General features: G+C 42.7%; 1 protein-coding gene across 1 annotated transcript in view; it reads right to left on the bottom strand.

Annotated features, from left to right (window-relative positions):
- The window catches only part of ABCA13 (ATP binding cassette subfamily A member 13), a 268,906-nt gene that overhangs the window by 198,405 nt on the left and 54,952 nt on the right, over positions 1-15,549 (bottom strand). The window contains 3 exon segments of the mRNA XM_024764386.1: positions 5,402-5,462; positions 5,464-5,493; positions 9,660-9,773. Coding sequence (XP_024620154.1) covers positions 5,402-5,462; positions 5,464-5,493; positions 9,660-9,773 — 205 coding nt within the window.

The raw sequence follows: 15,549 nt of genomic DNA, 5'->3' as shown, positions 1-15,549 counted from the left end.
GTCAGAATGGCCATCATCTTAAAATCTACAAACAATTAATGCTGAAGAGGGTGTGGAGAAAAGGGAACCCTCTTGCACTGTTGGTGGGAATGTAAATTGATACAGCCACTATGGAGAACAGTATGGAGGTTTCTTAAAAAGCTAAAAATAGAACTACCGTATGACCCAGCAATCCTACTCCTGGGCATATACCCTGAGAAAACCATAATTCCAAAAGGGTCATGTACCCCAGTGTTCATAATTCAAAAAGAGTCATGTACCCCAGTGTACATGACTAGCCAGGACATGGAATAGCCAGGACATGGAAGCAACCTAAGTGTCCATCGACAGATGAATGGATAAAGAAGACATGGCACATATATAGAATGGAATATTACTCAGCCATAAAAAGAAATGAAATTGAGTTATTTGTAGTGAGGCAGATAGACCTAGAGTCTGTCATACAGAGTGAAGTAAGTCAGAAAGAGAAAAACAAATACCATATGCTAACACATATATACGGAATTTTTTTAAAAATGGTTCTGAAGAACCTAGGCACAGGACAGGAATAAAGACGCAGACGTAGAGAATGGACTTGAGGACACGGGGAGGGGGAAGGGTAAGCTGGGGCGAGGTGAAAGAGTAGCATTGACATATATACACTACCAAATGTAAGATAGAAAGCTAGTGGGAAGCAGCCGCATAGCACAGGGAGATCAGCTCGGTGCTTTGTGACCGCCTAGAGGCATGGGATAGGGAGGGTGGGAGGGAGACGCAAGAGGGAGGGGATATGAGGATATATGTATATGTATATCTGATTCACTTTGTTATAAAGCAGAAACTAACACTCCATTGTAAAGCAATTATACTCCAATAAAGATGTTAAAAAAATAAAAATAAAAAACAATGATCAAAAATTGAACCTAAAGGTAGAGATGACATTTTTTTAATACAGGTGAGAAATTCAAGGAAATGACAGGAAAATACCTGATACGTGAAAGAAGACTATCTACAGACTTAAAAGATCCATTATTAAAGTCAGAATGATGGACAACTTGCTGAAGACAAACAACTAGAAATTATGGATGATTTTTTTAAATCTGTGTGAAAGCTTCCAACAGCTACCAAGGCTACAAGGACTTGACGGTCTGAGGTCCTCAGGAGAGGGCACAGGAGTCTGGTACGTGGGATCCTGAGGATGGAGAACCTGAGCCTACTGGGTCCTGCGGGGCCTGAGTTCAGGGGCTCGGGTGTTGAGGGTCTAGGAAACACCCCAGTTTTATCTGAGACCCCTCCTCACCCTGACAGGACTACAGCAGCAGAGGAAAAGCTCCCAGTAAGACTGAACCTCCATCAATCAACTCAGCCTCTGATCAGATTCAAGGACGTGGTCCCAGCCTAGCTCTCTGCAGGGAGCAGAAAAACAGCATCAAGAGGAAAACAGCACCATCAAGGAAGAAAAATTTATTTCTACAATTTTCATACACAACGTCTGGTAGTCAATGAAAATATGATTAGTATTTCTGAATTATTAAATATGATTAATATTGCAGTTAAAAATATGCACATCAGAAATCTTTGAACACAATTACCGAAAGTTAGATGAAAATAGGGAGAATTTCAGCAGAGAACTGAAAACTATTTTTTAAAAGAATCGAATTATAAGGTTAGATTGGGAAATGTGATAACTGAAATGAAAAACTCTCAGCTGAGGAGATAATTAGTGGATTTTTTAAAAGGTAAGAAAAAAATATGTCAAACTGAAGCACAGAGAGAAAGAAAAAGATGGGAAAACAAGAGAATAGGATATAACCAGCATATGGACACAGACATTTTATCGTATTTAACTGGAGTTTCAGAGGAGAACAGAGATTGAACTGATCAGAAGTAATATTTTAAGAGATAATGACCAAGACTTTCCCAAAATGTAAGATATCAAGACACTGATTCAAGAAGTGCTGGAAAACCAAAGCGGGAAACTCGTGATGGAAAACACACCTCAGTAAGTCAGAGTGAGATGCTGTGGGGAGAAAAAAGAAAAATTTTAAATACAGAAGAAAATATAAATATCTCACGTTCTCAGTAGAAAATAAAATACAGCCTCAAAACAACTAAAGCCTCAAATGACAGAATTAAAAAGAAATAGACAAATCCACAATCAAAATAGGAAATAATAACACACAATTCTAATAACTGATAGAACAGGCACACAAAAATCAGCAAGGATACAGAGGAGATGCACCCTCCAACCTAGAACCGCTACACGCAGGATGCAAAGCTGACCATGTGGGACGTTAACAAATTTCAAACAAATGAAATCATACTGACTGTACATTCTCTGACCACTGAGACCTAAAGCTAGAAGTAACACAAAGATAAACGGAAAATCCCAAATACTTCTAAATTAAGCTATAAAATTTCAAATAATTAGAGAATCAAAAGAATTACACTTCACTGAATGATAATGAAAACAGAACATATGAAAACCTGTGAGATGCAGTTAAGGCAATGCTCAGAGGGAAAAGAAGGGTCATGAATACATACAAGTATAAATTTAAATACATGAGAAAGAAGAAAAGGTAGAAATCAATCATCTAAGTATCTATCTCAAGAACTTACCAAGAAAAGAGCAGGGGGAGGTGACAAACCAAAGAAAGTAAAAGGCAAGAACCAATAAAGAAAAAAGCAGAAATCAATGAAATAGAAAGCAAAAAAGAAACAACAAAGCCAAATATTCATTTTTTTGAAAAGACTAATAAAATTGATAATTCTCTGACCAAAAAAGGGGAGAGACAGAAAACACAAATTAAATTTATCAAGAATGAAATACGGAATGTTTTTCACATATCCTTCAGATATAAAAGTGAATTTACTGAGTAAAATTACTCAGGAAATTTTCCTCTCACGCACCCTTTTCCATAATTCTGAATATGAAGCAAGAAAACATGGTAATAAAGAAAAATGGGAGGATGGAGAAGGTAGGAAACGTAGCCTCCAGTGTGGGAGAAGAGACGGACACAGAGGTAGGCCGGCCCAGTGGGAGGGGAGGGGGGGGCCTGGCTGGGTGTCTGCATGAACAAAAGGACCCCAAGTCAAGGGGACATGTTGGCAAACTGGGGGTAGGGGTGGGCGAATGGACAGCAAATGTTACACCTGAGAACAAGGTAATACGAACCTCTGGGGAAGGGGAACCCCGGGAAAAGGAAATTTCATTCTATGTACCACGTGGCTCTGCATTGGGTGACATGTATCCAGTCCAACGCTTCACGACGTAACTAAAATGGACACATAACCTTCATGGGGCGGGGAAAATGACCTGGAGAAATCGATGATTATTCCTAAAGTGAATAGATCGAGAAACACTAGTGTAAGCGCAGTGTTCAAAGATGTAGCAACCAATCCAGAAGAAAGTCACACAAGTTTAAAGCAGTTCCCGCTAGGGACCCTCAATAACAGAGCCAATTTCTATGAACAGTTTACAAAATGATACGGACAGTATAACCATTTTTACAAAAATACATGCACCTAAGTTCATATAAGCCATATAATTACTTCTGAAAAATTACTCCAAGGCTTCTACAATGACTGTCTCTGAGGATGAGATTATGGGTAGATTGCTTTTCTGGTTTATTTGTATTTTCTATCACTTCCACAACAGACAATTACTTCTGTGATAAGCAAAAAGTTATTTTTTAAAAGTTAAATAATCAAGAAAAACAAAAGCATGATTGGCTAACATTCCCAGGAACCGCATTAACGAACCTTCAAGTAGTCATTCTGCCCCAGTCTCCAACGACTAGGAATAGGCAATTTCAGAAGGATGCCCAGAGTAAGGTGAGTTAACTCTTTAACCAGGGAGTTACAAAAGGAGACGTGCATCTAGAGGGTGCCCAAGCCCCCGGCACACCTGCGCCACGGACAGGCCTGTGTTCACACCTGGCCTGCCCCCAGAGGGCTGTGCAGAGTCAGATGGAAGATGACCATCATTCTCCACCTCAACAAGAGGGGCTTCACCTTGGGTGGGGCAGTGAGAAGGGAGGAATCACACCTCACAGGTCTCAAAATTCCATCTGAATCCCACACTCTGGCTCCAGACACATTTGTAGGAAAAGCTCAGTGTCTGAATTTCTGTTACTGTTTTTCCCGCGAACTTTATAATAGAAGTTTACATGAGGGAAAACCTGTTCAAAGGTGGTGTGCGTTCTCAGCGAGGAGCTGGAGGATCCCTGGGCCCTCTGGCCCCGAGGTGACATGCCAGCGGGGCTGCAGGTGCAGAGTAATAAGAGCCTCTGCGGCGCGACAGGAAACCTCTGGTCCTCACCCCACCGCTCAGGATGCAGCCGCTGCTGTAATGAGCGTTCCAGAACTACTGCGTTTGTAAGTGTGCTTTAGCTACGTGAAAACACCATTCAAGGCAGTAACATTTATTTATTTATTTATTTACTTATTTATTTATTTTTGCGGTACTAGGGGCTCTCACCGCTGCGGCCTCTCCCGTTGCGGAGCACAGGTTCCGGACGCGCAGGCCCAGCGGCCATGGCTCACGGGCCCAGCCGCTCTGAGGCATGTGGGATCCTCCCAGACCGGGGCACAAACCCGCGTCCCCTGCATCGGCAGGCGGACTTTCAACCACTGCGCCACCAGGGAAGCCCAGTAACATTTATTTTAAAATACTATTAAACTTTCTAAAGTAGTAAATTCACCAGAAATTTTTTTTTCATAAAGGGAAGTATTGTGCCTAATATATCACCTTGCCCTCCACTAACCCTCGTGCTCCAAGCGGACGCCAGCCCTCGCCCTGGGTGCAGGCACAGTGGCAGGTGCCGGGGGCCTCAGATGGCCTGACACCCTTCCTTCCCTCCCGGAGCTCTTTCTTTCTTCCATTCTGCCATCCCTCTGGCCTAGCCCCCTAGAAGCATCCCTGGGACGCGCCTGCCAAACCACCGCACGGGGGCTGGGGGTCTCCAGATTCTCGCTCAGAGCCTGACTCTCCTGCGTGTTCAGAAAATGGTTGTTGAACATCTAAATGAAGTCACCGATTAATAAACTACAAACATGCGATAAACGTTTGCTGATTGATGAATTTTTTTAATCTAAGTTTCAGATCTTCAAATCAATTAACTGCTTTCAATTGACTATTAACTCAATGATAGCAATTTCTTTTATAAAATTGTGTTATAACTCACAATTCCTGTATTTACATCAGAGGCCTTCCTTTTTAACTAAGTTCCTTACTATTCGAGCCCTGAGTCAGCAAATCAGAAAACTTCAGTTATGAACAAACTTGGGAGTATATTTAACTCAAGCTCTGCATCTCAAAGACAAGAAACCAGAAACTGGGGGAGGAAGCAGTGACTCATCAGTGTCACCCAGAAACTTCATGGCCTGATGATGGATCCACCACAACGCCCGCTGCACTTACCGAGTGTCTGGAGCTTTTCCGTCCATTTGTCTACATCAATGTGCAGCTGGCTTTCTACAAAGGCTTCTTATAAATTTGTTTTTCAGGGCTTCCTAAAGGAACATAATGTAGTTTAACAAAACTAATCTCACCATTCCTCTTGTTGAATAATACTTGTTAGGTTTATTCCAAGTTTCATGATACAGGAAAAAGGCACAAAAAGTGCAAAGAGGTCCTAAAACATCCCAGTAAATAGGATTACATTTGCTTAGGACTTTATCTTGAAAAGTAAACAATTGGGGATATAATTGTATGAATAAATATGCACTAATACTGAAAACAAAGAATGAATTAAGTGTTGATTTTTTGGTAAAACTTTCTAATAGAACTATATCGTGACCCTTTACATAAATCTTTTATATTGCCTTTTCTGTGGGCCGGTTATAAAGAGGGGGTCACTGTTACAAGAACACTGATGAAAGGTTCAGCATTTCCCCACACCCTCTCTTAAACGTGCAATATTCAAAGCCTTATCTTTGGAAGCATGTTTCATATCATCATCTGTATCTTTCTTCTTTCACTATTGATGGTTCAACTCCACCTCATTTGTCAAAGGCTGCACTGTGGAAGGTTCTCCAAGATTCCTCCCATCAGCTTGATGGCACCTTGCATACTAATTCTGCAGCTGGCACGCATACACCCACAGTGTGCTGCCACGTACCTACAACAAGCAACAATCTACTGAGGGTGGAACACAGATGCAGTGGGGCCAATGCCAGGATTAAGCAAAGGGGGGATCTCTTTTCCTCTTTAGGTCACCAAAGAGCATTGAGTAGAGTTCTCTGTGCTGTACAGTAGGTTCTCACTAGTTTTCTACCTTATACATAGTATCAATATTGTATATAGGTCAATCCCAATCTCCCAACTCAACCCAGTCTCCCCCTTCCCCCTTGGTATCCATACGTCTGTGTCTCTATTTCTCCTTTGTAAAAAAGATCATCTATACCATTTTTTTCAGATTCCACATATATGTGTTAACATATGGCATTTGTTTTTCTCTTTCTGTCTTACTTCACTCCATATGACAGACTCCAGGTCCATCCACATCTCTGCAAATGACACAACTTTATTCCTTTTTATGGCTGAGTAATATTCCATCATATATATGTACCATATCTTCTTTATCCATTCATCTGCTGATGGACATTTAGGTTGCTTCCATGTCCTGGCTGTTGTAAATAGTGTTGCAATGAACACTGGGGTACATGTATCCTTTTGAATTATCTTCTCAGGGTATATGCCCAGTAGTGGGATTGCTGGGTCATATGGTAGCTCTACTTTTAGCTTTTTAAGGAATCTCCATACTGTTCTCCATAGTGGCTGCACCAATTTACATTCCCACCAACAGTGCAAGAGGGTTCCCTTTTCTAAACACCCTCTCCAACATTTATTGTTTGTAGATTTTCTGATGATGGCCATTCTGACTGGTGAGAGATGATACCTCCTTGTAGTTTTGATTTGCATTTCTCTAACAATTAGTGACGTTGAGCACCCTTTCATGTGTTTGTTGGCCATCTGTAGTCTTCTTTGGAGAAATGTCTATTTAGGTCTTCCGTCCATTTTTTGATTGGGTTGTTTGCTTTTTTGATATTGAGCTGCAAGAGCTGTTTGTATATTTTGGAGATTAATCCTTTGTCAGTTGCTTCGCTTGCAAATATTTTCTCCCATTCTGAGGGTCATCTTTTCATCTTGTTTATGGTTTCCTTTGCTGTGCGAAAGCTTTTAAGTTTCACTAGGTCCCATTTGTTTATTTTTGTTTTTATTCTCATTACTCTAGGAGGTGGGTCAAAAAAGATCTTGCTGTGATTTATGTCAGAATGTGTTCTTCCTATGTTTTCCTCTGTGCGTTTTATAGTGTCTGGCCTTACATTTAGGTCTTTAATCCATTTTGAGTTTATTTTTGTGTACGGTATTAGGCATTGTTCTAATTTCATTCTTTTACATGTAGCTGTCCAGTTTTCCCAGCAAACAGTTGTTTTACCAAACAACTGTATAACTTGGGGACTTCTGATGAGGAATTTTCAATAACACCCACCTTCTGCATTTAGCTCTTTTATTTCTCACATCTCCCTGATACCTGATGATTTTATTGACTCTTGTCTATAGATGACAAGATTTCATGATGAAACCTCAGTGTCTGATTTTTTTAAATCTTATTTTTCTTCTTTCACTGGGCACTAGCTACTTGCCCAACATTATGTGATGCACTTCATATGCATTAGTCATTTAATCTCGGCAACATCTCCATGGAAAGATGCTTTTAACTGAAGGAAAAAGTAAGTCAGGGTCGCCGGCATCAGTGAAATACTAATCTAGCCCCCTGAGGGCAGAGCCCGACCTAGAGCCCAGGCACCAGTTACTGGAAATCCAAGGGCACTACAGATACTCTTGAATGTGATCTCGAGGCTAAGAAATAGAGCCACTCACCACAATTCATTCTCTAAGTAAAAAGGTCTTCAAGTGATTGAATAAGCGGCTTTAATTTCTAACTTGACTACTCGGTAAACAGCACTCAGCTAAACTGAAGACTTCTCCAACAAACCACCTGCTTCTTTTTTTTATCGAAGTATCAATATGTCTGATTTACAATGTTGTGTTAGTTTCAGGTGTACAGCAAAGTGATTCATATATATATATATATATATATATTCGTTTTCAGACTCTTTTCCATTATAGGTTATTACAAGATATGGAGTATAGTTCCTCGTTCTACACAGTACATCCTTGTTGGTTATCTGTTAGATACATATCAGTGTGCATCTGTTAATCCCTAACTCCTAATTTATCCTTCTTCCCACAAACCACCTGATTCTTGAGACGGAGTTGGCACTGTTACGTTCTCACACTACTTTGTAGAGACTCAACCTGCTGTTTATTATACTGCATATAATTATCTGTAGTTACAGCAGTCCCCTTTTCAAAGCCTGAACTATTTACCAACTGATTCATTACAGAAAACGCCTACTGATCCCTGTATCAGCAAATTAACTGAGCAAACAAATTAAAGAAGAAGAATAACAATAATAGCCATGGCCACCATGAGAATAAGCTTCCCAGACTCCCAGCTCCAGGAACGGCAACATCCAAGGCCCTCCGCTGTGCTCTGAAATCCATCTCAGTTTGCCCGGAGGCCACACCTCCCAGGCTGCTCTTAGCCGTGACCATGCCGAGGCCACTCCTAGGAGCCACGGCTCCCTGACAGAGGATCCCCCATGATACCCGACTTCAGCTGGATGAGAGGTGTCCTCTAAATGCAGGGCCCTGTGGGATGTTTCCACCCAGCCCCCACCCCACCCCCCGTCCCTTCAGGACCAGACCTCCCTGGCCTCCCCGGCTTCCCCAGCCTCGGCTCCAACAGCTCTTTCCCTGACAAGATTCTCACACATGTAACCTCATCTCGGTGTCTGCTTTTGGGAGGACCCAGACACAGAAGCATCTCCTACGTACCAAACACTATTCCAAGTGCTTTACATAATTTAAGTCAATTTACAGCTCATAACTATGGTTATTTCCTCACTTCAAAGGTAAGAAGCCCAAGGCACAGAGAAGTTCAGTGACCAGCTCAAGATCACACAGCAGTGGGGGCAGGGCTGGGAATCAAACCCAGACCATCTGGCTCTGAGTCCCTGCTCAGAACCACCTTGAACTACTTGGTCAGTGGATTAAAAATAAGCCAAACAAAAATAAAAATGTAGTTGTATTTTCTCATGCTATCAGACGCAGGTTAAGCCAGAGTTACACAGATGCCCCAAAAGGTTCTCATGTGATCTACCTTGATGAAAGTTTTGTAACTAATGACTGTCCTGCTGAGAAGAAGTCAGGCCATTTGAAACTACAGCCCACATATTTTGGAATATATTACATTGTCAGTACAGAATATTGGGGAATGATAATTGTTTTAATAGACCCACAGTTGAAAAGCACCCAAAAAAAACCACCCCAAAAAGCTTTAATTTAACATGGAATTTAAAGCACAAATAAATACTAATGAATTATTGATCCTTCCCACAACAGTAACATCTTGCCTGGGCAAAACAACTGATCACTTACAAAAAGTTTTCACACACATCCAATTTTACGTCAACATTACCAGTCAGCTGGGCAAGCCACGCCCCGGGTGGCTCTGCAGAGTCCTCTAAAGGACCACTCTGGTTTTGCAGACGCACCTGAGCGTGGGCTCCCCCAGCCCTCGGTGGCAAAGGGGTCACCCCTCCCTCACCTGCAGTTGACGGAGCATCTGACCATTTCTGCTGCTCTGAAAAACACTGGACAAGCTCAGCAGTGTTTCAGATAAAGTCTTCAGCTTGTCCACAAAATCAAAAGTACGATTTGCCTGCAAGATAAAGAAGATTTGGGTACGTCTCTAGCTCAGCCCTGTTGCATTAGGAAGGTTCTTCAGCGCTGTGGCTGCTACAACAAGGAGACCAGCCTTGCGTGCGGCTCAGCCATCAGAGCGGAGATCTTCCAAGGCCACCTACCCGGATACGGTGACCATCCCAAGGCCCTCCCCCCAGACTCTTTCCGTCAGGTGCTGTCCACGTGGTCACCGTGGTGTCCTCAGTGTATAGGTCACTCTCGCGGGCAACAGACGTCCCCAGTATACACTGACTAAACAAGACACCTGCTCACACTTCCGTCTCAACAATACCTTCTCAACTAGCATCTACGATTTGTTTTATGATGCCCAACTCTATTTAGGATAAAACGAAACCGCAGTTATTTATTTATGGCTGCTGGCAGAGCAAATGAGCGTAAGATTTTTGTAAAATAATTTGGTGTCATAAAAAATATTTATGGTCACTGACCTACAAAAAAACACCCCTGCCTTTTTCTCTCAAAATAAAAGGACGCCATCCTGAGGAAATCATTTAAGTGAAATACAAAGCTACACCCATGAAGATGTCTATGGCAACGTTACTGTGTTTTTATACTGAAAACAGTCTATATGCAAAGAGATAAGATTAAGGCGGGTCTGGAGTCCAGCCACACCCCTCTGGGGTCACAATGGCACAGGTCACACCAGCTCAGGGGCCAGAAAGAGAAGAGAGGCTCCTGCTGCTATAGTTCCCAAGACGAGCCCAGGACAGCACGGAGCCCCTCGTGGGCACGGCTGCCTCGGCTGCTGCCCCTCCCCCACTCGGCTGCCAGGGGTCTGACCGGCAAAGGAAAGCCGCAGCCTGTCCAAACGCCGCCCTTCCGCCTTCACATGAGCCTGAGCTGTGGACTCACTCGACGTCTGTGTCTCACCCACCCACCAACGTGAGATCCTCTGTTGCTAAGGACGAGCAAGCAGGGAAACACCAGGGGCTCATGAAAAGACCCGTTCTGGTCAAAATAAACCTAATGAAAGGCAGGAGAAAATGTAGAAAGTATCTACTTTGTATTTTCAAGAAACATCCAGGAGCACAGAGGAGGTGGCAACGAGGAGGAAAACAGCCCACGTGAGGTGGTGAGACCCAGAGACTGAACACAGGCTGGGAATCAAAACAAGGGGGACAGACGGGGCAGTGGAGACCCCGCCCCAGCCCTCAGAGGAGGGCAGAGAGACAAAGAAGGACAAATCAGAGACAGTCCGGGACAGATGCAAGAGATCTAAGCCAAGATGCAGAACCCAGAGCACAGAAGGGGCCAAGAACAGGGCCAGTTATCACAGGAGGGAGAAGACCCACCGCTGCCAAGTGTGCAAACCTGAAGACCGTTTCCCTTTTTTTCTTTTTCTTTAAGTTCAGTTGCTGCACTCTGTATATATGAGTTACAGGTGTACAATATAGTGATTCACAGTTTTTAAAGTCTATACTCCATTTAGAGATATTGTAAAATATTGGCTGTATTCCCTGTGTTGTACAATGTATCTTGTTAGCTTATTTTATACGTAAGAGTTCGTACCTCTTAATCCCCTACCCCATCCTGCCCACTTCCCCTCCCCACTGGTAACCACTAGTTTGCTCTCTATACCCGTGAGTCTGCTTTTTTGTTATATTCACTAGTTTCATTTTTTTAGATTCCACATTTAAGTGATATCATACAGTATTTGTCTTTCTCTGTCTGAATTATTTCACTTAGCATAATGCCCTCCAAGTCTATCCACCTTGTTGCAAATGGCAAAATTTTGTTCTTTTTTATGGCTGAGTAATATTCCATTGTACTATATCTCTATATCTATATCTATATAGATATATATGCGTATGTATGTATATGTATACACACCACATCTTCTTTACCTATTCATCTGTTGATGGATGCTTAGGTTGCTTCCATATCTTGGCTACTGTGAATAACGGTGCTATAAACATTTCTTACACAGCAAAACAATATTAACAAGAGACTAGTGCTAGCATACCTTGTAACAACTGGAATTCTAACTAAAAGAATAAATATATCAGCCTCAGGGAGAACACAAGAAGCCTGTGAAGAAGGAAAAACAATAATGTCGTTTCAGAGAGTTTCTCTGCAAAATTAAAGGTCAGTAGACAATGAAGCAGAATCTACTGAGTTTTCAGGGAGAAATAACATAAGCCAGGAATTCTTATGTCCAGCTGAGCTATGGTGCAAAGGTGAGGACCTCAGATATCCAAGGACAAAGAAATGATGCTACCTATGAATGCTCCTGAAAAAGTTACCTGAACACACCTGAGTAAACAGTTCAATCAATATGAGAACACTGAAATGATGATGAGCCATGAAACCACTCAAATAGAGAATTAATTTTAAATAATGGTGAGCAAGGTTCTGAATTGAATCCAAATGCCAATAACAATTCTTGAAAGAAAAAAATTATAATAGAAAAGTTACAGTAAAATTATACACACCAGCTGCTCACTCTGACGATTGTTAACGTGTCTGACTGGTTTCAGACTCTGTCGATACAAGAGAGCCATGGTGCGGGAGGAGAGGATGGAGTGACAGCAAAGGTTCTCACGTAAGAAAGAAGTGAGTCTGGGCATTGACAACTGGGAAGAGGACAGACATGACATTAAAAAACAGAAGACAGAAAACAAAGGAGGAAAAGAGACCCTAAAGAACAAATTCTTCTGGCAAAAGAGAGGAAAAACGGTAATCACCAGGACAGGTATACATTTCAAAACTATAGAGGAGGATGACAAAATAGCTCTAAACTTATCAGAGTTATGAAAAGAACTTCAAGTAGGTTAAAATATCGTAATTCAAAGGCTAAGATTTTCAGACCCATCCCATCAAGTTACTCAATAAACATTTACCAAAGGTCTTTCAGCCAGGCATAAGTGTAGGTGCTAAAATTATAGCTATGAACAAAATAAAACGCTTTTCTTAATTAAGATTATGTCATATGGCAGAGACAAAACTATCAAAGCCAACTGTATTTCTATACTGAATCAAAAACAAAAGATCTCAAAAATCAAGCAAAAACATAAAAACTAGAAATGTTAACAGTAAAAAAATCAAATTCATTGCAAAAAGGATAAATGGAATGACGATCATTTTATTCTGAAATAAATTCAGAATTTACAGTGACTAATATTTCTACACACAGTAACACATCAATAAAAGATACAAAGTAAATATGACTAGAAATAAGGCAGAATTTTGTAAGAACTGAACAGTAGACAACATGAACATATGCACTGCACTGAGCCTCTGAAAGATCACACCAAGAGCACTTAAAAATGAAGTGGTGAACAAGGCCTCCCCATCCTGGGTTATTCGCTTGGTGGTCTTAGCCAAGTTACTTAAACACTGCTTTGAAAAGACACATGCACCCCAATGTTCATTGCAGCACTATTTACAATAGCCAGGACATGGAAGCAACCTAAGTGTCCATCGACAGATGAATGGATAAAGAAGATGTGGTACATATATACAGTGGAATATTACTCAGCCATAAAAAAGAACGAAATCTTGCCATTTGCAGCAACATGGATGGACCTAGAGATTGTCATACTAAGTGAAATAAGTCAGACAGAGAAAGACAAATACCATATGGTATCGCCTATATGTGGAATCTAAAAAATTAAACAAATGAACCACCATAACAGAACTGAAACAGACTCATAGATTCAGAGAACAAACTGGTAGTCTCCAGTGAAACAGGTGAAGGGGATTAAGAGGCACAAACTTCCTGGAGAAACCCCTCTGCCCCTCAGGCGGCAGCACCGGGAACCCGTGGAAGCTTCAACGGCACCAGAGGAACCAAGCACTAAGCCTGTGATGATTAAACTGTCCTTGGAACCGCAGCCCACAAAGGATGCTGAGACCTGTTAAACCTGAACAGGAGACTGTCTGCAAAAATGAAAGGTTTTCTTACAGCCAACATGCCCACAATACAGCTGAGCATCAGCCACCATGCAAAGAACCGGAGAACTCACAAGAATCAACCAATGTCAATAGTGAAATAAATCTGATGTTGGAATGATCTGGCAAGTATTTTAAAGCCGTCATCATAGAAATACTTCAACAAGCAATTAAAAACTGTCTTGAAACAAATTAAGTAGCAGAAAAGCTCAACAAAGAAATACAAGTTATTAAAAAGACAGCTAAGCACGGGGTAATACAGAACTGAAAAATGCCATAATAGAAAGTGTTTTAAACTTGCTGGATGGTCTCAAGTAGAAATGACAGAGGACAGAACCAGTGTACTTGAGGACAGGTCACTACACTTCACCCAATCCGAGCAAGAGGAAAAACAGACGACAAAGTAACCAGAGCTTCAGGGACCTGCAGGACAATACTAGGAGTCCACGTTCATAACTTTTGAGTCCCAGAAAGACAGGAGAAACAGAGTAGGGCTGAAAGGCTATTAGAATAAATAACAGCTGAAAACTTCCCCAAACTGGTGAAATACAAAAATTTACAGAATCAAGAACTTGAGAAAAACCTTCATAAGATTATAGGGAGACAACGCGCACGGAGCTCGGAGCCCCGCCCAGAACTGGGGCACAAATCTCAGATGCCACAACCTCAAGTCTTGTCTTCACTTTTATACCACTGGGAGAAACTACTTGGGCTCTGTTTTCACCTACATACCACCTAATAACTGCTGATTTTAGAAAATGCCCTAAGCCTCTTTTCCTTACAGCTCATTTTTGTTTAAAAATAAAAAAGAAAGAAGAAGGTGACTGGGTCAGAGCATAAGATCTTAGCTATGGGTTTATTTTTTCTGTTGTATTCATCATTTTCTTATTTATATCACCCTCCTCAGCATTCAGACCATTTGCTTATTGCTAGGGGAATGAGACAGAGGAATCTGAAGATTTAAATAAAAGAAAGGATTTTTTTCTGACCTGGCCAGAATCAGGCAGGGCAGAACCCGGGAGGGAAGAGCCCCTTCCCCACAGCCCATTTCTCTCTAAAGAGGTCCTCCCTCCGCATCTCGGCAGGATTGGGAGAAGAGAGAAAGGTCGCCCTGGGGCCCCAGAAACAAAGGGACCTGGGCCTGACTTTCCCCAGAACAGAGGGCCGGCTGGACTGGGCATCTCGGTGGAGCGGCCTGGCCGCATCTTCAGGACGACAAAGCACACACGCGGCGCTCTGCCTCCTCCCCGCTGACACGCCAATCCACCCCCACACAAGACAGCAAGATGGAAAGACTTCCCGGGACGCTGTCAGACGTGCATATCTTGCTGCTTCTAGCCGATTCCGAGTGTTCAAAGAGCTTCGTGAAAAGCTCGACCCCCTTTCCACTCTGCGCCCCAGGAACCACGTTCCAAACGCAGAGGAAGCGCTGCCAGCAGCTCCCTGGACGTCGTCCTGAAGCTGTCTGTACACTTAGGAGCACAGGTGCCCACGTGTGTGACCCGCTTTTCGTCACTGGGACACCCCACGCTCCTCCCCACCGCCCTGAAATACAGTTAACAGTAAGTCCTGGAGGCCAGTCTATATCTAGATCGGTCTTTTTTGTAAGCTGCGTATTTTTCATTTCATGAATGTGCCAGACAGACCGGGCCCCTGTCTGGCAGCCGAGGGGGCCGCAGGCCTCACCCGCGGGAGCGGCCCCTGGGAGGCCTGGCCTCCCCTGCAGCCACCTGCCCGGCCTTGCCCGGCCACAGCAGGTCCTCAGGGGAGGCCCGGCTCCCGCCCCCGTCTCCCCCTCCCGCCTGAGCCCTGCGCTTGGGCCACCCGTGGGCTCGGGACCA

Source organism: Neophocaena asiaeorientalis, unplaced genomic scaffold, assembly GCF_003031525.2.
Source record: "Neophocaena asiaeorientalis asiaeorientalis breed wild unplaced genomic scaffold, Neophocaena_asiaeorientalis_V1.1 scaffold191, whole genome shotgun sequence".
Classification (NCBI taxonomy): Eukaryota; Metazoa; Chordata; class Mammalia; order Artiodactyla; family Phocoenidae; genus Neophocaena; species Neophocaena asiaeorientalis.
Note: the sequence above shows the minus strand (reverse complement) of the source record. Positions and strands in the feature narration are given on the sequence as shown.